This window comes from Sus scrofa, chromosome 3 (genome assembly GCF_000003025.6).
Source record: "Sus scrofa isolate TJ Tabasco breed Duroc chromosome 3, Sscrofa11.1, whole genome shotgun sequence".
NCBI classification, from domain to species: Eukaryota; Metazoa; Chordata; class Mammalia; order Artiodactyla; family Suidae; genus Sus; species Sus scrofa.
The window spans coordinates 40,735,704-40,763,592 of NC_010445.4; the positions used below are offsets into that span (position 1 = coordinate 40,735,704).

Here is a 27,889-nt window from a genome sequence, read left to right on the forward strand (position 1 = left end):
TTAATCGTCCTTGTCACAGGGACACTCCTGATGGAGCTGTACCTCGTTCCCCATGCCCCGCCAGAAGCGCCAGCTGTGGCAGGGGCGACCTTGGCCCTGCCTTCCCCGGGTTTGGGTCCCGTCCCTGGGGGTTCAGTCGAGGCAGAGCCCTCCATGGCCCCCAGCTGCTAGGCGCCCAGCCGACCCATTAGACTCTGAGTCCAGAAAAGGGGACACTGGGGTCAGAAGGTCCAGCCCTGGGGCACAGAGGGGTTGTGCCCTCCGTGGGGACCCTGTGCTTGTCCCTCCCTGCAAGGGGGCTCCTCCCAAACGCCTGAAGCATGTCCTCTGAGCTGCTCCCCTGCCGGGTCCCGGGTCCGCCCTGAGCCAGCGTGGGTGTGTCTTCTGCCCCTGCCTCCCTGTGTGCTGCCCGCCTGTGGCTGTGTCCAGAGTGGCTCCCCTAAAAGAGGCCCCTGGGCACCGTGCAGCACCCTTGCCGTTGTTACCCTGCCATCCTCTCCCCCCGTCTCAGTTTACCCTAAAGCATCAAGGCTGCAGGGCGCAGTCCTGGGAAGGGTTCACGAGAGGCCTGGCCCCAAAAGGAGGCGCTGGGGTGGGGGGTGTACCCCCAGGGCTACCCTGGGGGAAGGGAGGGTCCCTCCAAGGGTGCGCACGCGGAGCCTGGGAGGAGCGCTGGGGCCTCCACCTTGCTGGCTTAGTGCTGTAGGGAGAAGGGTGCTGGGCAGCCCTGGCAGCTCCCAAAACTCATTTTTCCCGATGCAAATACCACTTGGAAAATACATTTCATAAAGCCACACACCCGCCCCTGTGCACGGCTGCACCCACTGCCCTCACAAGCCTCGCTCCCCGGGTCCCCTGCAGTGGGCCTGGTTGGGGATTCAAGCCAGAGACCCCACAAGGGGGGTTGGGGTGCTGCATGGGGCAGGGAGGGGCCGAGGAGGAGCTGGCCCTCCAGGACCGGGCACTGGGCCGACCATTCACCGGCCTCCACTCGAGCCCTGCCCACAGCAGCTCCACGCAGTGGCCGGTAACACCACTCCCCAAATAGGGACACTGAGGCCCCAGGGGCCTCCCGTCCAGCCTCATGGTAAAATTCAGGGCCAGATCCAACCCGGGAGTCCCGGGAGCCTTCAGCCCACGAGCACCACTCCCCTCTGGACAAAAGGCAGGAGGCCGAGGGGTCTGCCACTGGCCGGGGCCAGGGCCGGTTTGGCCAGAGCGCCCACCCCGAAGACCGTGGCCTGTCTCAGGCGAGTCAGACTTCCACTCTCACGCAAGAGCGCCACCTGCTGGCCCACCCGCCATGCCCCAGGGTCACGCCCTGCCAGGGAGTGCAGTCCTGGTCCCACGTGTTCTGGCTGCTTCCCCGGGTCAGACCCCAGGCAGCTCCGCCCTGCTGTGGCCACAGGGAAAGGACGGTGTGTGAGGGGCAGGTTCTAATAAAAGCTAGGCGGTGGCCCCTCCTGTGCCCCCACCCCGGCAGGCTCTGTGTGTCCCCTGCCACCTGGAAACCGAGCACAGAGAGGCTCAAGGTCGTTCAGGCTGTCAGCCCCAAGGACAGGCTCTGGGTTAGGGAGGTCTCGGGCTGCTGTCCCCAAAACTTACATTTATAAAGCACCTACTGTGTGCCGGCTGGTATGGATGCCGTCAGCCAAGTGAGGGGTGCTGGCTGAGGGTGACGCCTGTGGGAGGAGGGCAGGGGGCCCAGGCCCAGGCCGAGCCCAGGCTGGTGGGTCTGAGGCGGTCCAGGGGCTCCTGCAGCACAAGTAGGGGACAGAGCCATGGTGGGAGAGGCCCAGGGGCAGGGGCCATGGACTCTGCTGGGGGCACTATGTGGATGTCCCGCTGTGAAGACTGGGGGTGTCCCACAGGAGGAGCCAGGGCGGGGGGCGGGGGAGGTCATCTGGGCCAGATGGTAGGCTGGGCTGTGGCAAGAGAACCACTGGCACCCTGGCGCCTATGTGCGGCACAGCATTTTGTGGCCAATGGTGCCCTCTGCTGGTCATGTTGGGCACTGCCCAGGGGCTCAGGCTCCCGGCCCAGGCCCAGGGTACTTGGAGATGTGTCTCACCACCCCAACTCCCAGGCCCTGGGTGGCCTTGGAGACACTGTCTCCAGGACAAGACCTGCCTCCTACATGTGGGGAAGATTTGGGCATCTGATTCCAGGCACATCCACTGGAAGGTGAATCCAACTCCCCATCAGAGACTCCTGCGTGCCCAGGGGGCAAGCCCCACTGGGACAGCTAAGACGCAGGAGACAGGGCTGGCCTCCAAGTATGCCAGGCATGTGACAGATGTGGCCAGGACAGGTAGGGCTGGGGCCTGCCTGGTCCTTTAAGAGGGCCTTGCGGTGGGGGGGGGTTGCTGTCCCCATCACCTAGCAACAGGAGAGCTTGATGTGTACCTGTCTCCAGGAGACCGGGAGCCACGTCCTGCTTGGGGACAGAGTGGCCGGAGCTGCCCTGCTGACTGTGCTAAGCAGCCTTCCTCTCTCTCCCCCTCCTACCTGTGCCTGGGCGGCACCATGGCACAGACGGACATACTCACGACCAAGCAGCCCGCCCCGCAGACAGTGCTGGCGTGCCAGCTACCCCGCAAGCTGTACGATGTGGCCCAAAACACGGGCGCCCACACATCCTCTGGCCTGGCCACTGCTGGCTTCCGCACAGCTAAGTACCTGGCAGACGAGTGGTTCCAGAACTGCTACGCCCGCTACCATCAGGCCTTCGCCGACCGTGACCAGTCAGAGCAGCAGCGCCACGAGAGCCAGCAGCTGGTGGCTGAGACGGAGGCGCTGGCACAGCGCACACAGAAGGACTCCATGAAGAAGGTGGGTGAGCACCTGCAGGACACACACTGCTGGAAGTCAGAGCTACAGCGCCACGTGGAAGAGCTGGTCGCAGAGACCGACCTGCTGCTGGCCCAGAAGCAGCGGCTGGAGCGTGCCCTGGACGCCACAGCCCTGCCCTTCTCCATCGCCACAGACAACCTGCAGTGCCAGGAGCGCCGCCAGCACCCCGACCTCGTGCGCGACTGGGTGGAGATGGAGCTGCTGAAGGTTCGGTCCCTCTGGGTCCCGGGGACGGCCAGCCCAGCCGCCCCACCTCTCGCCAGGGAGTGTGGGAAGGCGTGTGCCCCACAACACAGCTGGCAGAGGCCTTGGTGCCCATGTACCACGTGGCTGCACACAGCACAGGGAGCCTGAGCCCTCAGCACACACGCAGGCAGAGGGCAGAAGCTGGCTCTGCGTGTAGGTCTGGGACAGCCGGGCAGGGGGCAGGGGCAGGGGCAGGGCTCATGCTGTCCAGAAGGGAGGTGCCCTCCCTGGCCCCAGAAACCGGGCCTGTCCTTCTCACAGCCCGGCCTTACAGTGGGTGCTGGGCAAAACCAGGCTCCCTCCAAGGCGGGCCCAGCCAGGCTAGTGGCACTGTGGCCTGGGCTGGGGCTGGACTGGGCCTGGAGTGGGCCTGGGCTGGGGCTAGACCTTGGCCTATGTCCCCTCACCTTGGTCGGGGGTCCAGGGCTCCTGCTGTGCCCCTGCCCCCACTACGGCTCACACTGGGGGCGGAGGCAGGGCCCAGGCCGTGGCAGCATCCACACCTGGATGCATGTTGGAACGTTTGCCCAAGGATGGGACAGTTGGGGGCCACTGGGGCAGGGCAGGGCCTGGCCAGTTCCATGATGCCCCGATGGTCCTTCACACATGCCCCAAACCACAAAGGGCCTGAGCTGAGCCCCAGGAGCGGCTGCCTGGCTTGGGACGTGTGTGGGGAAGGGCAGAGCCTCTCTGCCGGGTCCTGGGAGTGCCTGCACCCACGGGACAGTCCTTCAGTCACCCCTGGGTCCTAGCACCTGCTGACAGGCCCTTTGGTCACCCTGGCTTATGCAAACTAAGACTGAGCCTGAGGACCCTGAGTTCGCAGCAGTGGAGCCCAGCATGCCCCCCCGCCAACCCTACTGGGGTGTTGGAAACCAAGCCTCAGACCAGCGTGCAGGTGTGGACAGTGTAGAGGCCACGTCCATCCCACAAGGAGCCCTTGACCCTCCGAACCTGGCAGGACCTGTCCTTGGGGCAGCCCCCAAAGGGTCGGGGGCTCCCCATGCCAGGCCCCTTAGACTGGCAGGGAAAAGCCTGGCCTGTGAACTGGCTGCCAGCAGCGGGCACTCGTGAGATGAGGGGAGCCAGTCGGCCAGGCCAGGCACTGCGTACCCCCTGCAAACCCCCAGCTCAGGCTGGAGCCCAGCACCTCTCTGGCCCCAGGCTTTTCCTCTGCCCCCCACTCCACTCCACACTCCAGGAGCGACCCCTCTGCCCTCAGGCAGCCCCCCCCATCACCCAGCAGTGCACAGGCGACAATTGGGCCAGGACAGGGAGACAGGTCAGACCTGGTCACATGAGGGCTTCGAACCCAACAGAGGTGAAAATTCAAATTAAGGGGAGAAGGCAGTTCCTACTCAGAGAAAGTAACCGTTAAGGTGGTGGGAAGAAACAGGGGCCCTTGTGTCCTCAGGGTCAGTAATGTACGGCCTCCCTGAGCCCAAAGCCCCAAGGGCCACCCCAGGAGGACTCCTGGTCCCCAGTGGCCGGGTCCTCAGGGGCTGTTACCAGGTTGCCCAGGGGCCAAAAGTCAGGCTGGTGCCCTCAGGGTCCTGGGCAGGCTGAAGGGCAGCCCCCAGAGTCCAGGAGGTGCTGAGCGCCCAGCAAATGGGGACCACCTCAGGATGGCCCCCCACACACTGCTCCCAGAAGCCCCTAGAAGAAAGAGCCACTGTACTGGCTGCAACAAGATGCACAAAAGCCCAGAACAAATCCAGTGAGAAAGGTGGGGTCATCCTTCATTTCCAAAAGTTCGGGGTCAGCAAGGTGACATTCACCTGAGGCCACCATCAGGGGTCAGGTGCTGGCCAATCCTCCAGTTCCACTGGGTGTCGCCCCAAATCTCAGCGCCTCCTGGGCGGCTAGGAGGCTGACCACGGGCCACAGCAGCCCGGCCGGCTCAAATCCTCAACAAGAATCCGCGTCTCCTCCAGGAGGCAGAGCTGATCCGGAACATTCAGGAGCTCCTGAAAAGGACCATCATGCAGGCCGTGAACCAGATTCGGTGGGTCTGGGCGGCCTCCAGGGCGCCCCCTACCTCTCAGTCCAGCTACCGGCAGTAAATGGGGGCGACCAGGCCCTGAGGTGCAGAGAGCTGGGGGCTCCGGCCCAGGCCCAGCCAGGAGGGCAGGGCTGGGGGTGGGGGCACCGGGCAGATGGGATGGCAGATACCTGCATGGCCGAGGGGCTGGGGGTCCAGAGACCATGCCAGCATCCCTGGGCCCGCTCTGGGCAGATGGGCTTCCCAGTCGCTCCGGGGGTGGGGGGTTTGCCTGGAGGCCAGGTTCCCCACCCCCACAGACACAGGCCCTGCCTGCCATCCCCAGGCTGAACCGGGAGCACAAGGAAACCTGCGAGATGGGCTGGTCTGACAAGGTGGAGGCCTACAACATCGACGAGGCCTGCTGCCGCTACCACAACCAGAGCACCGACGTCCAGTTCTACCCGCACTCTGCCAAGTTCGAGGAGAGGTGGGGCCCGCCGTGCCAACAGCCGCCCCCCCGGCCCCCTCCTGCGAGATCCCAGTCGCCTGGGCTCCCGTTCCCACTGCTCCTGGGAATGGGCAGCCGAGCGGGACCCCTGCCCAAGTGCCCAGCACCCACGGTTCACCACAGGGCCTGGGGTTTGAGGAGGCAGACGCGACCCAGAGTGGAGGGCGGCCTGAGGCGGGCGGGGTGCAGTTCCGCATGCGGCCGGCAGAGGGCACTCGACCACCACCCATCGCAGCGCGGCCCTGGGGGCGCAGGGCCCGGGGTAACGGCGGCACTGAGGCGCAGGAACCACACGAGGGCGCAAGAGGCAAGGGAGACACGGGGAGGAGAGGAGGTTGCAGGGGGCAGGGGTAGCGCCAGCAGGGGCGTGCGGGTCCGTGGAGTGGGGGGGGGGGCGCTAGGACTGGGAGGGGTCGTTTGTGCTAGGGCATAGGCGACATGGGACGCGACGGGCGCGGGGAGGGCCTGGTGGGCACTGGAGCCGTTGGGAGGTGTCCCCGCTGATCGCGGTGCCGGCCCACCCCCTGCCCGTAGTGCCTCCACACCTGAGACCTGGGCCAAGTTCACTCAGGACAACCTGTACGGCGCCGAGCGCGAACGCCTGGCCTCCGTCAACCTGCGGGAGCTCATCGAATGCATCCTTCAGGACACGGCCGAGGACCTGCGGCTGCAGTGCGACGCCGTGAACTTGGCCTTTGGACGACGCTGCGAGGAGCTGGAGGATGCGCGCCACAAGCTGGAGTATCACCTGCGCAAGGTGGGGCCTCCGTGGCAGAGCGCAGCCCACTCTGGCCCCGCCCACACGCAGCCAGGCCACGCCCACCACGCAGCCAGACCACGCCCAGACCACTATCAGGCCACGCCCAGGACACCCTGCAGGGCTGGTCACCTGTAACCACAGAGAAAGACCAGGCCATGTCAGGGTAGCCCACCCCTGCCCCACTGGCCGCTATGCCCTGGTCACGAGTGGCCTGGCTCTGCCCCTCCTCGGCCCTGCCCATCCTGAGGGGCCCCTGAGGCAGACCCCCTACTCCTGCCTGGGCCCTCCTTAAGCTGATTGAGAAACCAAGTGAAGTTCGGGGGTGGTGGCATTGCCACCGGAGGGACTGACCAGGAGGGGCTGCATGGAGAAGGAGGGAAGGTGGCAGGAGTGGTGGGCTCAGCTGCTGGTGGGGCTCCGAGGGACTGGGCCTGGCCGGCAGGGCTCTGACCCTAGGCGCTCAGGGTGACCTTTCCTGCCTTTGTCTGTCCAGCTCCTTACCAGGCTTAAGGGACTGGTGACCACAGGGCCGGGGGCTCTCAGAGCTACTGCACAGTCAGCTTTGCTGTCCCGCCCCAGGCCTCTGGGTGCCTGGCGGTGTCGGGGGGGGGGAGCGGGGGGGGGGTGTCCACATCTTTCCTGCCTCCATGCCGCTGCTGGAGCCAGCGGCTCGACGTGGCCCAGGGTTTGGGGAGGGTAGGGAGACCCATGCCGGCCATCCTGTGTGCAGACGCTTCGAGAGATCACAGACCAGGAGCACAATGTCTCAGTGCTCAAGCAGGCCGTCAAGGACAAGGAGGCGCCTCTGAAGGTGGCCCAGACCCGCCTGTACCAGCGTTCGCACCGGCCCAACGTGGAGCTGTGCCGGGACACCGCCCAGTTCAGGTGCCTGTCGCTGCCGGGGCTGTTCTGGGCTGGGCCTGGTGACCATCCACCATACGGGCACTGTCCACGCTCTCTGGGTCTTCCTCAGCCTCTGCACCCCCTGAACCCCCCCCCCCCAGCCATGCAAACAGGAAGAGGAAAGACACCAGCCCCACACAAGCACACCTCACACACACCGGGTTCCCACGTCCGCGCCCCTGCCCCAGCACAACGGGACCTGGACGCCCACTGGAGGACACTGGTTCCGAGTGCTAGGGACCACGGCCCCCCTCACCCCACGGACGAGCCTGGGGTCTGGGAGGCAGAGCTCCCCTGCCCACGGCCATCGGCCGCCCTGCCGGGGACAGTCCACTCATCACAGTGGACACTCGTCCCCAGCTAGAGGTGTAGTTGGGGCCATGCCCTCTGCTTGTCCCCATCTCCCTTGTAGCAGAAGCATCCTGCCTTGGGCCTCCCTCCTTCCCAGCCCCTCAAGCCCTTCAGGGAGCTGGGGCATCGCCTGGCTGCAGGGGTGCCCACCTACCTCCAGATGCCAGGACGCGAAGGAACAGAGGGTCTCACAGGGCCTGCCCGGCCCCTCCAGGCACAGCTGCTGAGTTTCCCTTTGGGCCTTCAGGGGCCCTTCTTTGGCCAAGCATCTCAGCCAGGACGCCCCCACCAGGTTCCCAGCCTTTGTTTTTTTATTTTATTATTTATTTCTTTTTTGTCTTTTCTAGGGCTGCGCCCACGGCATATGGAGGTTCCCAGGCTGGGGGTCGAATCGGAGCTACAGCTGCCAGCCTACACCAGAGCCACAGCAACGCCAGATCTGAGCCACGTCTGCCACCTACACCACAGCTCACGGCAACGCTGGGTCCTTAACCCACCGAGCGAGGCCAGGGATCGAACCCGCAACCTCTTGGTTCCTAGTCGGATTCGTTTCCAATGCGCCACGACAGGAACCCTGGCTCCCAGCCCTCGAATCTTGATGGGTCCCATCCTACCCAGCCCTCCCTATCTGTCTAGTCTGTCCTCGGCTCAACCCACCCCCGCCCCCACGCCTGCCCCCACAGGCTGGTGAGCGAGGTGGAGGAGCTCAACGTGTCGCTGGCAACGCTGAGGGAGAAGCTTCTGGAAGCCGAGCAGTCCCTGCGCAACCTGGAGGACACACGCATGAACCTAGAGAAAGACCTCGCGGTCAAGACCAACAGCCTTTTCATCAACCGCCAGAAGTGCATGACCCACCGCGCCTGCTACCCCACCGTCCTCCAGCTGGCCGGCTACCAGTGACCGGGCGGCCCCCCTCAAATAAAGAGCACGTTCCTTCCGCTTGGGGTGTGTTCCTGGGCAGGCGGGGGCGGCCTGTGGACCCCTTGCCCCGGGGGTCAGAGCCTCTGCAGCACGGCTCTGGGGAGGGGCCGTCAGCCAAGGATGCCGAGGCCCCACCTCCTTGCTCGCCACCGCCCACGGGGGGCCTGGTCCAGGCCCGGTTTCTTTGCCCCCCTGGGCCACCTGCTGGATGCTTTCGAGTGTCGAGTTTCGCCTTCCATCACCATGTGTCACAGCCTCTGGTCACGACGATGTCAACAGGAGCCCTGCTCCTTTTTGCTCACGTGCCATGGGTGGTGTCACCGAGGCCGGCTGGCACATCCCTCATCAGGGCAGCGGGAGGTGGCACGAGCCTGGAGCAGAGGTGTGAGAACAGGGTGCTGGCCCAGCTCTTCCCTGTGGCGTCCTGTTGTGTGGCAACTCCCAGGGGAACAGTAGGAGCTCTGCCTGCCATCCCTGCCTGGCACAGAATGGGCACTGGGGGACAGTCCCTGAGCTGAGGGGTAGAGGGTCGGCGCTGGTTGGGCCCTCCACCCCCAGCCACCTGGGTCACCTCTGTGGCCAGGCTCCTCATCCAGCCCCTCCTTTGCCAGAGTCGGCGGGGGGGGGGGTGGGATGCCCTCCTGGTCCCATGCCACCCACATGCTATGTCCACAGCTCTGGGCAGATCTGCAGCCCCCAGGTGGGCCAGGCACGCTCATGGTGGCCACGATCCCCTCTCACTGTGCCCCCGCAGAAGAATCCGGGCCACCGTCCCCTCCCCAGCACAGCTCATCAGCGGGAGATAATAACTCAGCCGCATGCACGCCAGCCACTCAGACCCCCATTATGGCTGAGGCCGAGGCGGCCAGGCCTCGCAGTGTCCCCATCAGCGCTGAGGGCCTCCTAGTCCCAGCCCCCCCAGGTGGCCACTGATGGAAAGCTAAGTGGGGGTGCTGTGCAAAGGCCATTTTCTCCATAGCTAGGAGGGTGGCGCAGTTCCTGGGGGCCGCACCCGCCTGGCACTCACTGTGTGCCCTCGTCTCATGGCCACCTGGGAGGCTGGAAGTTTTGTCGCCTCGTAGAGATGTGACCAGGGCCTGGAGCTGATGGGCAGGTGGCTCCAGGCCCCACGGCAAATTCCTGAGGCTATGGTTGTGTCTCCCAAGAGGATTAGCCTCTCTGGGGGGGCCTGGAGGGGGACAGGTGGCCTCTCCCCCCATGCAGGAGTCAGGAGCGGGGAGGCACAGCGGAAGTGACACCAGGGTGGCCAAGGCCTGTGGCCTTCCCTCCCCCACAGGGATCCTCCCGAGCCCAATGGTGTCCCTTTTACAGGTGGGGCACCTGAGGCTCAGAGGCAGGGAGGGGCAGCAGAGCTCATCCCGGCCTATCTGGGAGTCCCGGGAGGCCCGGGGACAGCGGGATGGTCGGGGGTGGGGGGCGGAGAGGAGCCACTGCCCCTGGGCCCAGACTGGGTGGCCCCTACAGGGAGGCCTCCGTCTAGGCCACTCAGAGCCAGACCCGCATGTAGATATCAGCAGTGCTGCTGATGATGCCTGGTGGTGCCGAGCCCAGCTAGAGGGGGAGCTGTCACCTGGGGTGGGGGGTGTCTGGGAACCAGATGCAGCTGGCGGGGTCTCCCAACCATAGCCCTCACCAGCTCGGCTCCCCTTCAACCTGGCATGAGAAGCGCCCCCCCAGACGGGGCCCCTCAGTCTCCTCCTCCACCCACATCCCTGCCCCGTCTCTGGTCAGCCGTGAGGAGGACCAGCCTGGGGAGACTGGGGGACAAGCCAGACCCAGGGCTGTGCCCAGATGGGCCGAGACAGTGAGCCAGCCGCAGCCGCCCACAGCTCGCCTTCCAGCAAGGCAGGCACAATTCTCCAGGCCACGCCTGGCGCCTCCCTCTGCCAGGCAGCCTGGCTTGGTGGGGCAGGGAGTCACATGGTCCCAGGTTCAGGCTGAGGTGCCAGGCCTTGCCCCCGGCCCAGTATCCAGCTGTTCGGGCCCAGAGTAAGGATGAGGCTGGGGCCATGCTGTGGGCTCAGCTTCCGCTCGCAGCGGGTGCAGCCCCCACCTGCCACTGCCTGGGGGCCCTGTGAGTCACTCCTGCCAGGGTTGGCACTGCAGGGACACAGCGCTTATCCACTGGAAGGATGGGTCATGCCAAGAACCCCCAACAGGGAGTCACAGCAACAGGGTGTCACAGCAGGCCTCCAGACCCGCTGGGCACCGTGACCCTGGGACGTGCAGCGGGAGTGGGGGCAGATGCCACGGGCCTGGCCAGATGCTGCTCTCCTGGGCTCTGCTTGCCAGGCATGGCCCTCACCTCCCGTCCCAGCCAGAGATGGGCAGGCGTCGCCATCACCAGGTGGCCTCCGTGCAGGTGGGGGCGGGGGGGTCTGTCTCCTCTGACTTTGACCTCCAGCCTCCTCGCCTCCCTCACCCAGGCTGCACTCGGCCACAGCTCCAGCCTCCCCGACTCCCCGCTAAGGCCCTGCACCCCCGATGACGGATGGCAGCCAGCTCCCAGGCCCCCAGGCCTCCAGAGCCTCACCGTGGCCCAGGGGCTGGCCAGAGGGACCTGGAGCCCCCATGGTGGGGCTGCACAGACGTCGTGGCAGGTGGCGGGCAGGGGGCGGGCTGGGTGGCAGGCAGCAGGGCCGCGTGAGCCTCCTGCCCAGGAGCTCTGAAGCTGGCCCGAGGCCTGTTGGTCTTGGATGGCCCATTGGTTTTGGGAAGCCACGGGCGCCTGGGGCGGGCATGAAAGGGCTCTTTCACGGGCCGCTGGGGCAGTGACGCGGGAGACGGCCAGGCAGGCGGCAGCACCCGATCGTGACATGGTAACAGGGCAGGGGTGGGGTAGGGGTGGGCAGGGGTCTTCCTAGCACCCTGAGAGGGCCACGTGGCCAGGTCGCCTGGGACCCCAGACCTCCAAGGGGACAAGCCTGCCCGCGGGGTGGGCTCCCCAGGAGACACTCACTCCTGTCAAGTTCCCCCACCGGAGGAATTCAGAAGGGTCTTGTGGGGGCCCCCATGGCTAAGGGGGCCAGCGAGGGTCTGCTAGGTTCTGAGGGTGAGATGGTGGAGAGAAGGGCTCCCACCTGCCAGGGGAGCTCAGACAGGGAGTGGGCCTCAGAGCTACTACGCAAGACGGAGGACCTCACCCTGGGTTGTCGCCCCTGAGGGCTTCCTGGAAGAGGAAGCCTGGGTTTTATGGCCCTGGTACAAGGAAGAGCGAGGACCCTGCCCTCCACGCCTGCCTTTGCAGGACACCGACCCTGGCTGAGCCTCTTGGACACAGCCACGGGGAGACCAGGCAGGCAGGGCCCACTGGCCAGGAAACCTGAGCCCAGGCCGTGCCGGGCTCACCGACAACGGTGCTGAGACAGAGTGGAGTTGCACCTGTGGCGGATGGGCCAGGAGACCGGCAGGCCCTTGCCGGGGAGAGGCGGGGAGGGAGGAGGCCCCGGATGGGCGGGGGCCACATGGGGTCACCTGCCAAGTCACCCTCCCTCCCCCAGAAGGTCAGGATGCAGGTGCCACCCTCTGCCCAGCGACGCAGAGACTGTGCCTCCTGCAGGAGCCCGGGCCCAGCCTGGGGGTGGAGGGTGCTTCCCCTTCTGGAGGGCTCTGGCCGGGCCAGGTGGGTGGGGGCCTCAGAGGGCTGATTCGGAGCCCCCAGCTCCACACAGCACCCCCGCACCTGCCAGCTGCGGGGTGCCCAGCACGGGGCTTAGGGGACCAAGATTCCCTGACTGCAAGGAGTGATGGTGCCTGGTGCAGCCCAGAACTGAGGCCTGGGAGGGACGGGCACCAGGCAGGGGCCACCCCTGAGGAGCCTGGAGCCCTCCGGGGGTGGGGACTGCTGTGGTGTTGCTGGGGCTCGGGAGAGGCGGGTGTGAGAGGATCCCCGTGCCCGCCCTTCCTATTGGCAGTGGTCCCTCAAGTGCCGCAACAGGGAGGGTTCTGGGGCCACATCCGGGCACCAGTGAGGGTGTGCGGGGACCCACTCGGGATATCTGTCAGGGTGGCAGTGTGAGTGTCTGGGGTCCCACTGCCCAGCCCCACCCAGGCAGCTCCTGATCTGCCTGCTGTCTTCCCTGGAGAAGGGGGCACAGCGCTGGCCGTGGGGGGGGGCGGGGCAGGGCTCTCCTTCCCAGGGGCCCCTCCTCCACCCCTGTCTTCCTCTCCCACCCTTGGGCTCCTGTTCTGTCCCCCGACCAGGTGATGGCGGCCCCTGCCCTCCTGCTCCTCCTGGTGCTGCCCGTGGGTGCCTGGCCCGGCCTGGGGCTGCCCCGCCGGCCCTGCATGCACTGCTGCCGCCCGGCCTGGCCCCCGGCGGCCCCCGGCCCGCACGTCCGCTCGATCGATGGGGACGAGTGGGGGCGGCTGCCCCGCGTGCGCCCAACCATCGACATCGCCATCCTCAAAGGTGGGTGTCCCTGGAGAGGTGGCCCTGCCCCGTCCCCCGTCCCCTGTCCCCAGAGGGACCTGCCCTGAGGGGCACGGGGAAGGGGGCGCAGGAGAGCAGGGCAAAGGCCCAGGCTGGCTCTGGGGCCGGGCCGGGGCACCCAAGTGCCTGCTCCCCACTCCCCGCGATGGGAAGCAAGGTGGCCTGGGGGAGGGGTCGTGAACAATGGGGGCCCGAGGCCCCTTTTGTCCTGCACCCGCAGCCCCGTCCCGAGGCTGCCCTCCCTGGCCCAGCACCCCAGGGAAGGTGGGCCGGGGGCAGGGTCTCTGAGGCCCCCCCACATGGTGTCCCCCTGCTGGAGGCTGAGCTCCAAGAGGGCCGAGCCTGCGGGCTGGACGGGGCTGCACTGACCTTGGACTCGGCCATCAATCTCCCAGCCCTCGAGTCCTTCAAAGCCCCGTTCAGACCCCTCCTCTAGCAGCTGCCAGACCCCCATCGTCCCCGCCGTCCCCGGGGACAATCACACAGGCCCCAGATGGCCAAGACCTCACTGTCCCCTGAGCGGGCGGTCAGCACCCACCTGACAGATGACACTGAGGCAGGGATAGGTGAGGTCGCTGGCAAGGCCATGTGGCCAGAGAGTCTGATCCTGAATCCCAAGCCTGACCAGTGGCTTCCCCTTGCCCCCCGCAGGTGAGAAGGGTGAGGCAGGGGTCAGAGGTCACTCTGGCAGGAGCGGGAAGGAGGGTCCGCCAGGCTCCAGGGGGCTCCAGGGACGCAAGGGCCAGAAGGGGCAGGCGGGGCCACCGGGCGCCCCATGCCAGCGCGTCTACGCGGCCTTCTCGGTGGGCCGGCGAGAGGGGCTGCACAGCGCCGACGCCCTGCAGGCGGTGCCCTTCGACACGGAGCTGGTGAACCTGGACAGCACCTTCGACCTGGCCTCTGGTCGCTTCCTCTGTGCCGTGCCCGGCGTGTACTTCCTGAGCCTCACCGTGCACACCTGGAATTACAAGGAAACCTACCTGCACATCATGTGCAACCGGCAGGCGGTGGCCGTGCTGTACGCGCAGCCCAACGAGCGCAGCGTGATGCAGACCCAGAGCCTGCTGCTGCCCCTGGCCGCGGGCGACGCCGTCTGGGTGCGCATGTTCCAGAGGGACCGCGACAACGCCATCTACGGGGAGCGCGGCGACCTCTACATCACCTTCAGCGGCCACCTGGTCAAGCCGGACGCCAAGCTCTAGTGGCCCCCATGCCCTGGCCAGCCCTCCGCGGCCCTCGCTCCTGAGCCCCACCCCAGGAGGGACACCTGCAGGGCCCGAGCGCCCACCGCGTGCAGACGCCGAGCGTCAGGGCTGTGGCAGGAACAAGAGGGACCCGGCCCTGCCCCGCGGGGGCGGACACAGGCCAAATGTCCACACCGAGAAATCTGAGAAGCGGGCCTGTGTCCTGGGAGTGTGGTGGGCGGGGGCGGAGGGGGCCTGGGTGGGCATCTCCACACGCGATGGGTTTGCCCCGCACCCTGGTCGAGCTACGGTCCTGCTTATAAAGGCTGCACCAGGCACCACTGTCGTGGAAATTTTTACAAAGCACCTACTGGGTGTCGGGCTGCACGCTGGTGGAGTGGGGTCAGCTCCAGCACCCCTTAGACCGGACGCTGGCTGGAAGCGTGTCACAGGGCAGCAGAGGCCACGAGCTGGGTGGGGCGGGGCAGGTGGGGCTGCTGCCCCCTGGTTGGGTCTTGTCCTTGGCAACCATATGCCCAGCTCTGGTGGCCTGATTTTCTGGGGCCCCTGGCACCCCCCTGTCTGTCCGGAATAGACTAGAAGAGGGGGGCGTTCATGCCTCAATGTGTGCCTGAGCCGGCGAAGCCCCAGGCCCTCATGGTGTCACCTCTTACTTAGGCCGAAGTCGGGCTGGCGGTGATGGGGCATTGAGCAGCCTGGCCCTGTCCCTGTGCACAGGTGTGGGTGGAGCTTGGCCACGCCCACGCCACAGCAGGCCTCTGTCCACCCCGCGGTTGAAGCCACCAGGCTGCGCCACCCTTGGGTCCACTCGGAGTCTGTTCCTGTCCTGCCACGTGTCCTCTGGCCACTCGAGGCCTTCTGTCCAGCCCTGCGAACCCATCACCTGCCTCCCCCCGGGGCCCTGGCACCCCCTCTGTGGCTGCCCCCTTCCTCCTGAAGATTCTGGGGCAGTGTGGCTGCAGGGCCCTGGCAGGAACAGCATCTGGAATCGCCAGAGCCTCGCGGCTGCTGGACAAACAGGGGAGTCCTGGGTATACAGCACGCCTGCCTGGCTGGTCCTGTCCCCTCATCACACCTGTCCCACCCCTCCAGCCCCACTCCCTCCGAGCAGGAGGGCATCCTGTCCTGAGCTGTGTCCCTGACTGGCTGGGGCCCCACACCCACCTGGCCCAGGCAGACTTTCTCCAGACAGCGGTCAGCTGATGTGGCAGTGGGGGGTGGCAGGGGGATACTCAGCCATTTCACAAACAGGCACCTCCTGTGCGGTCCTGGGGAAGGGGTGCCCCTGTCTGCAAGGAGAGGGGCTTTCTGCCAGCAGCCCACCTCAAGGCCTGGGACCACAGCCTCCCGAGCAGTGGGCACACCCTTTGGGCCACCAGGGCTCCTGCCAACATGTGCCCACCCCGAACCTAGCCCTGGAGGGCTGTGGGTGTCCCTCCTGCCAGCCTGGGCCAGGAGGGCAGGGGCTCCTGGCAGGTAAGAGGCCCTTGCACCCCACGTGCTGCCTCAGCCCCTCCTGCCGACGAGGATGCCCACAAGGAAGCCAAGACCCAGGGGCACGGATGGGTCCCTGTGCTCAGGCCAGGGCAGGGCCATGACTCCAAACCCCCAGCACAGGCAGGGGCCTCTACCCCAAGATACAGAGCATCAGGGGCTCAGAGGGACTCGGCCCCCAGGGAGCCCCAAGGCCCAACTAAGCCCAGCCCTGGCATATGGCCAGGGCAGGGGGACTCAGGGCTTGTTCCAGTCAAGGGGTCTGGGCTGGACTGGGACATTCTGGGCTGGTGAGGCCCTGGCCCCACTGGAGGGGGGGGGCTGGAAGGGACCGAGGGAAGCCGGAGGGAGCTCTGGGACCCCTCCCCCATCCCCAGTCTGGGACCTGCTCCCCCCTCCACCCCATGCTGAGTTGGGCAGAGGAGCCTCAGTCTGCACTTTGACCCTCTGGCCTGTGCCCTTTTATGGCTGGAATAACCAGACACGCCCAGGGTGCTCAGCAACCGGCAGGGCGCCAGGATCCAACTCAGAGCCTAATGGGGGCCTCAGAGGCAGGGCGGGGTCCGCTGCAGAAATAAAGGCACCCGGGAGTTTCCATCGAATCCGACTAGGATCCACGAGGTTGAGGGTTTGATCCCCGGCCTCGCTCAGTGGGTTAAGGATCCGGCGTTGCCGTGAGTTGTGGTGTAGCTCGCAGATGCGGCTCGGATCCTGCATTGTGTGGCTGTGGTGTAGGCCAGCAGCTGTAGCTCTGATTAGACCTCAAGCCTGGGAACCTGCATATGCCACAGATGCTGTCCTAAAAAGCACAAAAAAAAAAAAAAAAGAAAAAGAAAGAAAAGGAATAAAGGCGCCCGAACGGAAGTGGGGCTTTGCGCAGGACTGGAAAGGCCTGGGCTCCCTCTGTCCTCCTGGCTCCGGGACTCCCCTCCCACCCTGACTGGGACGCAGACCCCCTGTGTGTTGCAGGCCAGCCTGCAGCCCCTGCCCAGCAGCTCCGGACAAAGCCCCTGCTCTTTCCAGCCCCCCGCGGCCTTCGCTCCCTCACCTGAGCTCTGCTTGGCCTGGGGGCCCAGAGGGTGCAGGGCCGAGGGCAGACCTGGTGGCTGCTCGCCTCCCTCTCGTCTCGCTCTGGACGTGGTGCCTGGACCGGGCGGGAGGCACTGGGGCAGCTTGGCTGAGGCTCCCAGGACAGGCCCTGCTCCCGGCCACGGCCCGAGGGGAGCAGCGTGGGTCAGGCCGGAGGGCATCTAATAAATGCTCCGGAGCCCTGAGGAGGCACCAGGCGAGAGCCTCGGGGCCCTGGGGGACCCACCAGGGGATACCGCAGAGGGCCTGGACTGGCACCAGTGCCTCCACCCCCCACCCCCACTCACCCCTCGCTGCCCCAGGTGTATTTTAAAACAGCGGCTGAGAACAGGGGGGCGACCCCAGCCCTGGGGAGCCACAGGGGATGCGGTCCTGTCAGGACAGCAGCCTTGGGCACCCACTGCCTCGGGGGGAACCAGGACGTGCCTGCCCTGGGGAAAGAAAGCAGGAAAGGACTAGAACATGGGGCCCGTTTACCTGTTTAGTGGAATTTCAACAATACGTCCATTTTGAAAACGTGGGTGAAATTCATTGACCCTAAAATCAATCATTTGAAAGTGAACCATTCAGCAACATTTAGTTCCTTCACAGCGTCGTGTAGCCACCTCTGCTATCGGGTTCCAGAACGTTCTCATCGCCTCACTCCCCACCCCTCCACCAGTCCTGCGGACCAGCGGCCCACTTCTATCTGTGGATCTGCTGCTTCTGCACACTTGGCATAACTGGAATCAGACGCTCTGTGGCCTCTCGTGTCCATCCATGTCGTGGGCCGTGCCAGGGTGAGCATCTGTGACCAAACCCCCTTTTCATCCCTTCTCTCCTCTCCTCTTTCCTGGCCACACCCACGGCCTGTGGCGGTCCAGGCCGGGGGATCGAATCAGAGCCACACGAAGACATCTCCGACCCCTAACCCACTGTGCCGGGCCAGGGAGCGAACCTGCATCTCCGTGGCGCCCAGAGTCGCTGCAGCTGGGTTCCTGACCCACTGCGCCACAGCAGCAACTCCAAAGCCTGTTCTCTAACTTTGCAAAATCGTGCTGACGGGAGTCTGGAGGGACACAGGAGCAGGCACCAGCTCAGTTCCGAATGGAAACCTGCTCCATGGGACATGAACACCGAGTTTGAAGCTAAGGTCTGATTTTTTTTTTTTTTTTTTTTTTGGCCGGGGGCCACAGCTGCGGCATTTGGAAGTTCCAGGCTAGGGGTTGAATCAGAGCTGCAGTCACCGGCCTACACCACAGCCACAGCCATGCCAGATCCGAGCTGCGTCTGCCACCTACACCACAGCTCACGGCAACGCCGGATCCTTAACCCATTGAGCGAGGCCAGGGATAAAAAGCCACATCCTCATGGATAATAGTTGGTTCTTAACCTGCTGAGCCACAACGGAAACTCCCCGAAGCTAAGGTCTGAATGCAGTGGCCAGCAGGCAGACCACAGGAACCCCCAGAGGCTGGTCACCCAGAGGACGAGAGCCCACGGTACCAGCTAGGCTGGGAAAAGGGGGCATTTGCATTGAAGGGTCCCCTGATGGGCTCAAGCAGATTTCAGTGCAGGAAAAAGCTGTCGGCAATACAACCATTAAACACACGTGCAGCGCACACACCGCACGGCAGCACTGCCCACAGCAGCAGGTAGAAAGCACCCGAGTTATCTGCCAAACAGATAAACGGAGTTGCAGTCACTCTGATACGGACTACGCCATGGAAAAACCCTGAGGACAGCACGCCACGTGGAGTAATAAGCCAGACACAAAAGGACAATCCAGCACCACGAATGTGCTTAACACCGCTGAGCGCCCACCTTAGACAGTTATGACGGCTCTTGGAGTTCCCTGGTGGCCTAATGGTTAAGGATCTGGCGTTGCCACTGCTGCGGTCCAGGGTCACTGCTGTGGCTCGGGTTCAATCCCTGGCCCAGGAACTGCCGCGTGCCACTAAAAAAAAACAAAAAGTAGATGAATTTCCCAAGCAGAAGAGTGACAGATTCGACTTTGTGAAAATAGGAAATACTGCTCCCTATCAGCCCTGAAGCCAAAATGCCTGGCACAGTGAAGTGCTCCTACCTTGGGCACAGCAAAGGCAGGGCATCCTTAGAAGGCAGCTGGAAGAAGAAATCCCGAGACGACAGGAGATCTGTCCGTGCGGGATGGCAGGAGACACCAGGTGGCTGTGGGCCCGGTGGCTGCTCCCGCACCACCGAGGGCGCCAGCTCACCGCCAGTGTGTGTGTCTCTCAGGGCACCCGTGGGCAGGCATGTGGGCCCCTGCAGTGTGGCTCCAGGGGACACACAGACAGACCCACTGTCCAGAGGGCTGGGGAGGCTGCAGCCAGGTGGCAGGAGGAGGAGAGAGGCCAGGCAGGGTCCCCTCCTTCTGTGCCAGCAGCCCCGGGCTCCCGCCTAGCCCCAGGAATCCCTCGGCACAGCCTCAGATGGGTGCCCGGCAAAGACCCTGTTTTCAGCACCAGTTTCCTGACACCCCAGCAGGCGTCCCAGCTCTCAGCCCCCGGTTCTCGTGCAGCTCTTCTGGGGTCTGCCCTTGCTTTATCCCCCTCCCACCCCAGGACACCCGCAACAGTGGCCTTTCCTGACCCCTCCTGGGGCCCCACCCAGGGCACCCCTCGTTGGCTCAGGCCCCACGTGGGCCAGCCTCAGTTTCCCTCCTCAGGAGGCTGCGACACCTGCTGCCCTTCCCCCCTGCACCCCACCCAGCCCGGCAGACCACCCCTCATCCCCACCCATCCCAGAGGTAGCTTCACCCTGCCCGGCAGGCCGGATTTCCTGAGCAAGGTCACTCTGGGAGCTGCTGGAGCCCAGAGGCCAATAAAACCCATCCATGCAGAGAGATAGCCAATAAAACAGGTCAGCCCCGAGGGTGAGTGCTCTGTGGGCCCCCCCCACTATTCAGGGCCTGCAGAATGTTGTTCCTCTGTGGCCCCCGCAGCTGTCGCCAGCCTGTGCTGGGTGCAGAGGGCAGTGGCCAGGCCAGGCTGCGCCCCGGGTCCACCGTCCCGCGCCCACGGCTCCCGGACACTCCTGACCCTGTTTCCCAGCAGGACCCTCACTTCCTCCCACTTTGTGTCCCACCCCCGCCCAGGGCTTTGGGGACCGTCTACACAGGTCCCCAGTTCCCACCCAGACCAGGGTCTACGGGCTGCCTGGAACCTCCGGAAACATCCACCAGCCCCTCTGCCTGCTGGGTGCACCTGGCCCCAGACGCACACACTCACACAGGCACACTCACACGTTCCCACGCACGTGCACCCAGGCTCACACACACACACACGCTCTCACACCCTCGCAGGCAGGCCTGGTCAGGGCGCTGCTGGCGCCTGCCATCCACACACGGGCGCTTTCGGCTGGCACCACCCGGGGAGGGAGCTCGCCATTTCAAATCAATTGGGAGAAATTGACCTGGGCAGATATTTCCGAGCCATCTGCTCACTCCCCAAAGTCACTCTGAGCAGATGCACTTTGCATCCGAACCCAGGAGTGGCCTGACTGTGTGGTGGGAGTGGCTGGTTGGATGGGCCTCAGCTTTTCCCAGGGCGCCCACTGCTCCCTGGGATGCTGATCCCCAGGGCCAGGAAGGGGTAGGCTTGGTCACCAGCCCCCGGGGACTCCGACACCAGGCTTGGTGGCCCCCACCCCCCAGACCGGAGCCCAGGAGTGGTGGAGACTCAGCCGGGGGCATCGGGGTTCCTACGTGCCCAGGAGGGGGGCACGGACCTCAAAGAGTCACCCACTCCCTGCACCCACTGACCAGGGAAGGACCAGACGCCCCTGTATCCTCCAGGGCCCAACCATGTCCCACCTCCTGGGCAGCCCCAGTGCCGCGGCTCCCTTCAGCCGGCTGTGCTCACTCCCCCGCACTGCCATCCTCGGTCCCGCCGCGCCTTTGCCTGCCCCCATGCCGGCGTGTGCGATCCACTCGCCCTGATTTTCACCGGCTTCGATCCGCTCCGGGGACAATATTTGCTCTGGGAGAGAGTCAGACATTTATTCTCTCGTTTATTCAGGGAGTGGCTGTCAAACACAAGCGCCCTCATTACGCGACCTCGTTTCCAGGCTCGGGCTCTGTCCAGGGTCGGGGCCGGGGACCAGGCAGGGGGAGCGGCCTTCCCCCTGCCTGCGCCCTGCCCCCTCATGGGGTCGGCACCCCGGAAGCCCGAGTGGGGGCAGCCCCGGAGGCAGGGCCCTCTCGGATGGGCGGGGGCCCTGCGGGCGAGCGACCCCCACTCCCTGGTCCTTCTCCTCCCGGCCTCACAGAGGAGCCCGGGCACCTGGGACCCCACAGGCCTCTCCCAGCGAGGCTGGCAGGAGCCTCGCCAGGGCCTGTCCAGGCCTGGGGCGGGGGCGGGAGGAGCTGGCGATGGGTGGGTGGGGGGCTGGATAGGCCGCATTTGCACACATCCCCGAGCCTCTCGCCAGCCAGCCCTCGGCTGGGGCTGTCTGGCCGCTTCTCCGTGGCGGCTCCAGGCCCCACTCCCCCGGGGCTGCGCACGGCCCCTCGAGGGCCGCGGCCTCACAGCCTGCTGGTCTGCATGAGCCCGTTGGCCTCGTGGCTGCGCAGGGCCACCGGCGCCTCCGGCGGCCGGCCGCTCTGGCCCGCTCGCGGCTTCGTGGCGTTGGCGTCCTCCACGCCGGAGCCCTTGCGGAGGCACAGAACCTTCCGGAAGCTCTGGCGGAAGTTGTCGGAGAGGAAGCCGTAGAGCAGCGGGTTGGCGCAGCTGTTGGCGTAGGACAGCACGACCACGAAGAAGTAGGCGCCAGCGGAGGCGGGCTCCTCCGGCAGCACGAAGGCCAGGTTGACGAGGTTGGCGATGAAGAAGGGCAGCCAGCAGCCCACGAACACCAGCACCACCACCACCACCATGCGGGTCACCTTGCGCTCCGAGCGGCGCCGCGTGGAGCCCACGCGCACGCCCGACGCCTTCAGCTTGACCACGATGAGCAGGTAGCAGAGGCAGATGACCAGCAGCGGCCCAAAGAAGCCCAGCACCGACGTGTAGATGATGAACACGGCGCCCCACAGCCCCACGGGCTCGGGCCAGCTGAGGTTGCAGGTGTTCCAGCCCTCCTGGACGTCGGCGAACACCACCAGCGGCAGCGACATGACCAGCGAGAAGGCCCAGACAGCGGCGCTGGCCAGCCTGGCCACCCGGGGCCGGCGCCAGCGGGCAGAGCGAAGGGGGTGCACCACGGCCAGGTAGCGGTCCACGCTCATGACCGTGAGGCAGAAGATGCTGGTGAACTGGTTGATGCCGTCCAGCGTCATGACCAGGCGGCACAGCACGGGGCCGAAGGGCCAGTAGGAGAGGGCGTTCTGCGTGGCCACGAAGGGCAGGCCCAGCATGAGCAGCACGTCGGCCACGGCCAGGTTGAGGATGTAGATATTGGTGACCGTCTTCATCTTGGCGTGGCGCAGCACCACGTAGATGACCAGCGCGTTGCCGCCCAGCCCCAGCGCGCACACCAGCAGGTAGAGCACGGGCACCGCCACCGCCCGGGCGCCTGGCGAGGGCACCGGCTCTGCCAGTGTCCCGTTCTCCCCGCCGCCGCCGCCACCGCCGCCACGGCTGGTGGCTGCCCAGGAGGTGTTCCAGCTGGTTGGCGGGGTGGCTGGGAACAGAGGCTCCATCACGGCTGTCGCGGGCAGGGCAGGGCAGGGCAGGGCAGGGCGAGCGGGCGCACCAGGCGCGGCCACTGCAAGAGAGTGAAGGACACGGAGCGACTGACCGGGAGGGCGTCTCCCCCGTGCCCGCCCCCTTGCCCGGAGGCGCAGGGTTACCCCGCGGCGGCAGGGAAACACATTACTCATGTTCAGCTGGGCCGGGAGTCACATTAAGCAAATTGTTTGGAAAACAAGCCCGGAGAGGAAGGAGCAGCGGGACAGCAGCCGTCCGAGCAACGGGCAGGTGGCCCCGGGAGCCCAGGTGATGTCTGCGGTAACCTCCGTGGCTCCCAGAGACCCGCCAGCCCCACACCCCCTCCCCCCGCGACGCCCCTCCTGGCTCAGCCCCAGCACCCTCCAGTCTCGCTAAGCCTTCTGGTCCTGGAGAGGGACACCGACGCCCCCAACTTGCACTTAAGGGACAAGGACAGTGGGAGTCCCCTCTCCGGGGGCCACGGGACGGGTGGGGAGGGACGGAGGCGTAATAAGGGGATCCAGACCTTGGCCAGGCACCATGCCAGCCAGAAAGAAGTACGGCGACACCTCCTGGGCCCACTCTTCTGTGGGACCCCAAGGCCAGACTCTGGGGGGCATCCTGGAACCCTCAGGAGGGGGCTGGGCCTTCCACATGGCTGAAAAGCCAGACTCAGGCTGCGGGAGCCCTGCCAGCGTCCACCTGGCTCTCAGGAACACAGGCCTGGTGAGTGGTGCCCATGCCAGCCCAGCAGAGTCCTGGCTGCGGCCGAGAGGAGCTAGTTTTCCTGCCCCCCCACAGTGCCTCCCCCAGCACAGGTGTCGTGGAACAAGGAGGTGACCGGGGATGTGGTTGATGAGGGCACGGGTTCTGGGCCCGGCAGGGGAGGACCCCAACACACCGTGAACACACTGCAGGCACAGACGAAGGACAGCCTGAGCCACAGCCGGTGGGGGGGTTTGCACGTGGGGGGCACTGGGCCAGGGGGTGCGAAAGGTCCATCTGGGGAAGGGGGGCGGAGGGAAAGACCCCAGGGCGAGGGGGTTTTGTAGAGGAGGAGCCCCGCAAAGACGGGGAAGCCGCGTCTACAGTGCAAGGTGATGGGCACACGTGTCTCCATGAGTGTTTCAGGTTTCTTTGTACTTTTCTATAGGTTGAAATATTCACAAGAGTGAAGATGCTGCGGAGGAAACCAAGGCCTCGATGGCTGAGAAGGAGAGGAGAGGAAGGACGGCGGGGCTGACACCCGGTGGGGCTGGGGGCCAGACAAGAGCCAGGGCCGGCTGGAAAAGGCCATGGCGACCGGCCAGGGCCCGCTGATCCCCAGCGCCCCAGTCACCTCAGCTCAGAGGGACCCCCAGCAGCTACCAGGCCTGAATGGGGGGGGACCCCAGAGTTGGGGGGGGGCAACTGAAATCTGGTAGATGGGGGAGGGGCCAGGGTAAAGCACACGATGATGACAACAGCGAGGAAGGGTCTGCTCCCGCTGGGCGGCCTGCCTGGGCAGGGACTGATGCTGGGGAACAGGACCCAGAGAATCAGGGAGAAGGGGGGTTGGTGGACCCATTTCAGGTGAAGTAAAAGTCAGGGACTGAACGGGTGGGCTTGAGATAGGCTTGCAAATGTTTATGGTTCTCAGTAGGTACGGGCAAAGTACTATGAAAGGAATTTGGCTTCTAAGAAATAAAGCGAACAAGCGTCTCATTTTGAAAATTACAACTCCTGGGTGTGAAAAATCATTATTTGGACAAAAAAAAAAAAGAAAACACCCCACCTCCACAAAAGTCAGGATCAATTCCTGTCTGGATACGGCTGAAGAGAGAATCGGGGAATTGGAAGAGGGGCTGAGAGACTCCTTCGGAGCAGGTGCAGAGGTGGGGGCCCGCGGCACCCACAGACCTGACCCCAGAAGGGAACCCTTGTCTGGAGAAGGATCAGAAAAGAAACAAAAAACAAAACGACACCCCCCCCAAAAAAAAAACCCCAACAAAACCAGCATCAGAATTATCGTACAGAGCATGGGGGATGGGAAAACCCTAAAAGAGTGAGGGCGCTGAGGCCGGATGGGAACCTGGAGCGCAGTGGGTTAGGACAACAGGCCCTGTCAGATGGGCCCCTTCAGCTGCACCCTGGGCACTCAGGAAGCGGGGTGTTGGGGGGGCAGGGGCGAGGGGGGGCTGGCTCCCAGCAAGGAGGAGCACCTCCCCAGACCCCGGGATAGGAAGCCTGCAGCCTTGCTCTGATGGGCGGGGTCGGCCTGCTGATCTCTGTTCCCCCGGCTGGCACCGGGGCCCCCAGCTCACGTTTTAAAACAGAAATTAAATGCAAGATGACGTGTAAAGTTCCCTGGAGTTGCTAAGAAGGAACAAAGTCTAGAAGGACGGGGGTCTGGAGAAGCTGGGTGGGTTGTCAGCGTGGAGCTGGAGAGTCCTGGGGGCTCCGCCCTCCCCCCAAATACCCAAGGAGGGCTTTTCGGGGTGGGGTGCGGAAGGGGCATGGACGGGCCTGAGGGAGAGGTTGAATCAGACGAGCACCTTGTCTCCCGCAAGCTGCCGGGTGCCCCCGCCACCCAGACCCCAGAGGGGGCCAAGCAGACTGCCAGCCCCCGTCCCCCCCAAACACGCAACTCCTGAGCTCAACCTCAAAGCAGCAAAGAACAAAATCAGGTGGACACTGCCACGCTTGCCTCTTGGACCATAATTCTGCATGAGCCTTTGCCCAGAGGACACAGAAATCACACCCTCAGGGACACTTGCCTCTCAAGCCCTTTCCTCTGCAGGTAAAGGGGCGGGGGGGTCCTGGAGAATGACCACAGGCCAGTGCTGGGGCTTTCTGACCCAGAGCCCCCCACTGGGAATGGACCACTGCTGGGGTGCGGAGAACGGAACCCAGTCCCCCTCCTCCCCAGACACACACAGTCGAGCAGACTTGGGTAAGTCATTGCCACTTCTCTGAGCCCTGGTTCCTGCTAAGAGGCACCTCCTACAGTCACCAAGCAGAGAAATGGCTTGCAAGACGCTGCTGCAACACCCAACACCCAGTGGGCACTGAATAGCTGCTCCTACCCACCAGCCCCAAACAACCCAGCATCTCCTCCTGGGCTCTTCCAGGAGGGGCCTCAGTGTTCAGGCGCTCCCTGCCCCAGGGTGGCGGGGAGGACCAGCACTGTGCCACCCCTTCCAGCCTAGCCCTCTGTGAGGTCCGCAGGAGGGAGCCTGCCCCTCCACCCAGGGGCAGCTGTGGAAGCCACTATCCTGGTGCTCCTGAGACCCATGCCTCCCTGGGCAGGGGGCGCTGATGGCATGGCTAAAAGGACAGGCCCCAGCACCATCTGAGAGCCCCCATCCAGGCCTGCCGCCCGTCCTGGCTCATGACAAGGCGCTCCCAAACCTGCTCCATCTGTCCATAAGGCAGCCTCCGTCTGGGCGTGTCCCTTCCCTAGGAGGGGGAGACCAAGCTGGGTGTGGGGCTCAGTGCGGCAATGGGGAGACAGGCCAGCAGAGCCCCCTCCGCAGGGTCTCAGTGGGTCTGCCCACCCTGTAGGACGTGTCCGGGGCCACGCTCTGCCCAGCACACTTTCTCAGACCTCCAGTCTCTAGTTTCGTGGGAACCAATGGAGAGCTACTGTCACTGGTGCCATCAACTGTCTCTGCCTGGGAGCCTCCCTTCCCCCTCTCCCCCAGAGGAGTGGCCGCTGTCCCCGGGAACCTGTCCTCTTCAGAAGAGGCTCCATAGCAGGACTGCCTCAAACTTTGAGCAGCAGGGGCTCCCCATCCCCGCCCTCTTCCTGACCCCAGGCTGGTGGGAGGATGGGGCAGTGGGCCAGGCGGGTGGCCAGGTGAGTGCCCCGCTTGAGCCCTGGGTGGGGCAATGGCATGGAGGTGAACTCCCAGGCTGTGTGCTCCCTTCTGGGGAGGGGGCAGGTGGGCTCCAGAGCACAGGAGCCAAGCTGTGAGAAAGTGGGGCTCCATTCCCAGTTGTCAGGGCAGCACCCTCTCTCCTTCTCAGTCCAGGGTGAAGCACCCCGGATCCCCAGGACCAGGCACCCTGTGGCGGTAGGCAGGGCCCTGCAGGGGCCGCTCTGCTGGCAGTCTTCCCACAGCTCCCCTGCCACCTCTTCCCTCCCGCCCAAGGGCAGACCCACCCGCCCAGCGCGCCCACGAGACTCAGCGCCCTCGCGATCTGCTTTTTCCGCACCCACCCCAGCCATAGCCTCCCAGCGAACCCTCCGGACTGCGCCACCCAGCCCCGCCACCCCCCGGGCAAGCCTCGCAGCGGCGCCCATAGCGGGGAGGTCCACCCGGAGAGGTGCGGTGGGCCGAGCGGGTCGACCCCAGCTCCCTGAGGCTCTGCCCCGACTCTGGCGCTCCGGGTTCAGAGGGCGGAGGATGGCGAGGCTGGGGGAACATGGGAGTGGGAGGGAGTGGCGCGGGTGAGACTGGGAGGCAGGTGGAAAGGGAAGGGAGAGACCCAGGGCAGCGGCAGGCGAACTTCAAGGGTGCCCTGGGGGCATGCGGGGGACAGGGCGGCCGCAGGTGGGGGACGCGCGCGGCGGCACCCAAGGCCAAGGCGGCGCAGGGCTGCGTGCAGCGTGGTGAGACCCGCGGAGAGGATAACGGAGATGCGAGCGGGACCCAGGTGACAGCAGAGGGAAGGGGCGCGGGAGGGGAGGCAGGGAACAGGGACGCACGGCACTCACCGGGGCGGGGCAGTGCCCTCAGGCCCTGGGGAGCCGAGTGCCCTTGCGGCGCTAGCTGGAGACTCAGGGCTCCGATCTGGGGCTCCGGCGGGGGCGGGGAGGCGGGGCCGAGCAGGCTTCGGAGGGAGGGAGGGAGGGCGCGGGGCGGGGCGCAGGCGGGGCGGGCACTCGGCTCCCGCGGGCCCCACTCTGGGTCTGCCTGTGGCTGGTTTTTCCCTGGCGTCCGGGCACGGTCTCCCGCAGCCCTTGCCAGCATGACAGCAGCGCCCCTACTTCACTCTCTTGTGTCGGCTCTGGCAGCAGACCTGAGCTTGGGGGACCCTGCCCGGAGAAGGGGCTGGAGGGGACCCAAGTCTGAGGCCGGGTCTTCACAGGGGTGAGGGCTGGAGGCTGATGTCTCCAGTGAAGTGGGGTGGTGGGGAGGCATGGGAGGCAGGACGACGCGGAGGGGCAGCAGGTGGCCACGGCTGGCTGGGGGGTTCGCTCTGTGGGGTCTCAGCAAGCATCAGAGTCACCGGAACAGAGGTATCTAACACAGGTATAGGGCTCCCAGGCCCAGGGACCCGTCTCCACAGGTGGGCAGGCCTGAGAATCTGCATTTCTGCCAAGTTTCCAGGGGCTGCTGCTGCTTCAGGGGCTCCACCTGGACAGCTGCTGATTTGAACCCGTGGTGTTGAGTGCCCATGTGCCATCAGGCAGGGAGAGCTGGGTGAGTGGGTGGACATCCCTCGCCAGGACGCAGCCCAGGTGCCCCGCCCCTGCCCCCATCTGGGGG

The 27,889-nt window shown here is 65.5% G+C and overlaps 3 protein-coding genes across 3 annotated transcripts; 2 read left to right on the forward strand and 1 right to left on the reverse strand.

Moving 5' to 3' along the window:
* LOC110259951 (tektin-4) lies at nucleotides 2,362-8,545 on the forward strand. Its single transcript, XM_021086872.1, has 6 exons — nucleotides 2,362-3,060; nucleotides 5,034-5,104; nucleotides 5,427-5,570; nucleotides 6,126-6,348; nucleotides 7,082-7,236; nucleotides 8,289-8,545. Exons 1-6 carry the CDS (start codon nucleotides 2,527-2,529, stop codon nucleotides 8,503-8,505), a joined length of 1,344 nt encoding a protein of 447 aa, XP_020942531.1. The 5' UTR covers nucleotides 2,362-2,526; the 3' UTR covers nucleotides 8,506-8,545.
* C1QTNF8 (C1q and TNF related 8) lies at nucleotides 12,754-14,181 on the forward strand. Its single transcript, XM_021088417.1, has 2 exons — nucleotides 12,754-12,958; nucleotides 13,631-14,181. Exons 1-2 carry the CDS (start codon nucleotides 12,754-12,756, stop codon nucleotides 14,179-14,181), a joined length of 756 nt encoding a protein of 251 aa, XP_020944076.1.
* SSTR5 (somatostatin receptor 5) lies at nucleotides 20,762-22,408 on the reverse strand. Its single transcript, NM_001038229.1, is given in 2 exon segments — nucleotides 20,762-20,875; nucleotides 21,878-22,408. Coding segments are annotated over 2 exon segments (591 nt in total). The 3' UTR covers nucleotides 20,762-20,815.

What these genes read in the sequence shown, in the direction of transcription:
- LOC110259951 (XM_021086872.1), top strand. Translation starts at nt 2,527, where the DNA reads ATGGCACAGACGGACATACTCACGACCAAGCAGCCCGCCCCGCAGACA. An exon ending in TGGAGATGGAGCTGCTGAAG is followed by an intron (nt 3,061 to 5,033) that starts GTTCGGTCCCTC and finishes CGTCTCCTCCAG; the next exon opens with GAGGCAGAGCTGATCCGGAA. An exon ending in CGGGACACCGCCCAGTTCAG is followed by an intron (nt 7,237 to 8,288) that starts GTGCCTGTCGCT and finishes CTGCCCCCACAG; the next exon opens with GCTGGTGAGCGAGGTGGAGG.
- C1QTNF8 (XM_021088417.1), top strand. Translation starts at nt 12,754, where the DNA reads ATGGCGGCCCCTGCCCTCCTGCTCCTCCTGGTGCTGCCCGTGGGTGCC. An exon ending in CGACATCGCCATCCTCAAAG is followed by an intron (nt 12,959 to 13,630) that starts GTGGGTGTCCCT and finishes TGCCCCCCGCAG; the next exon opens with GTGAGAAGGGTGAGGCAGGG.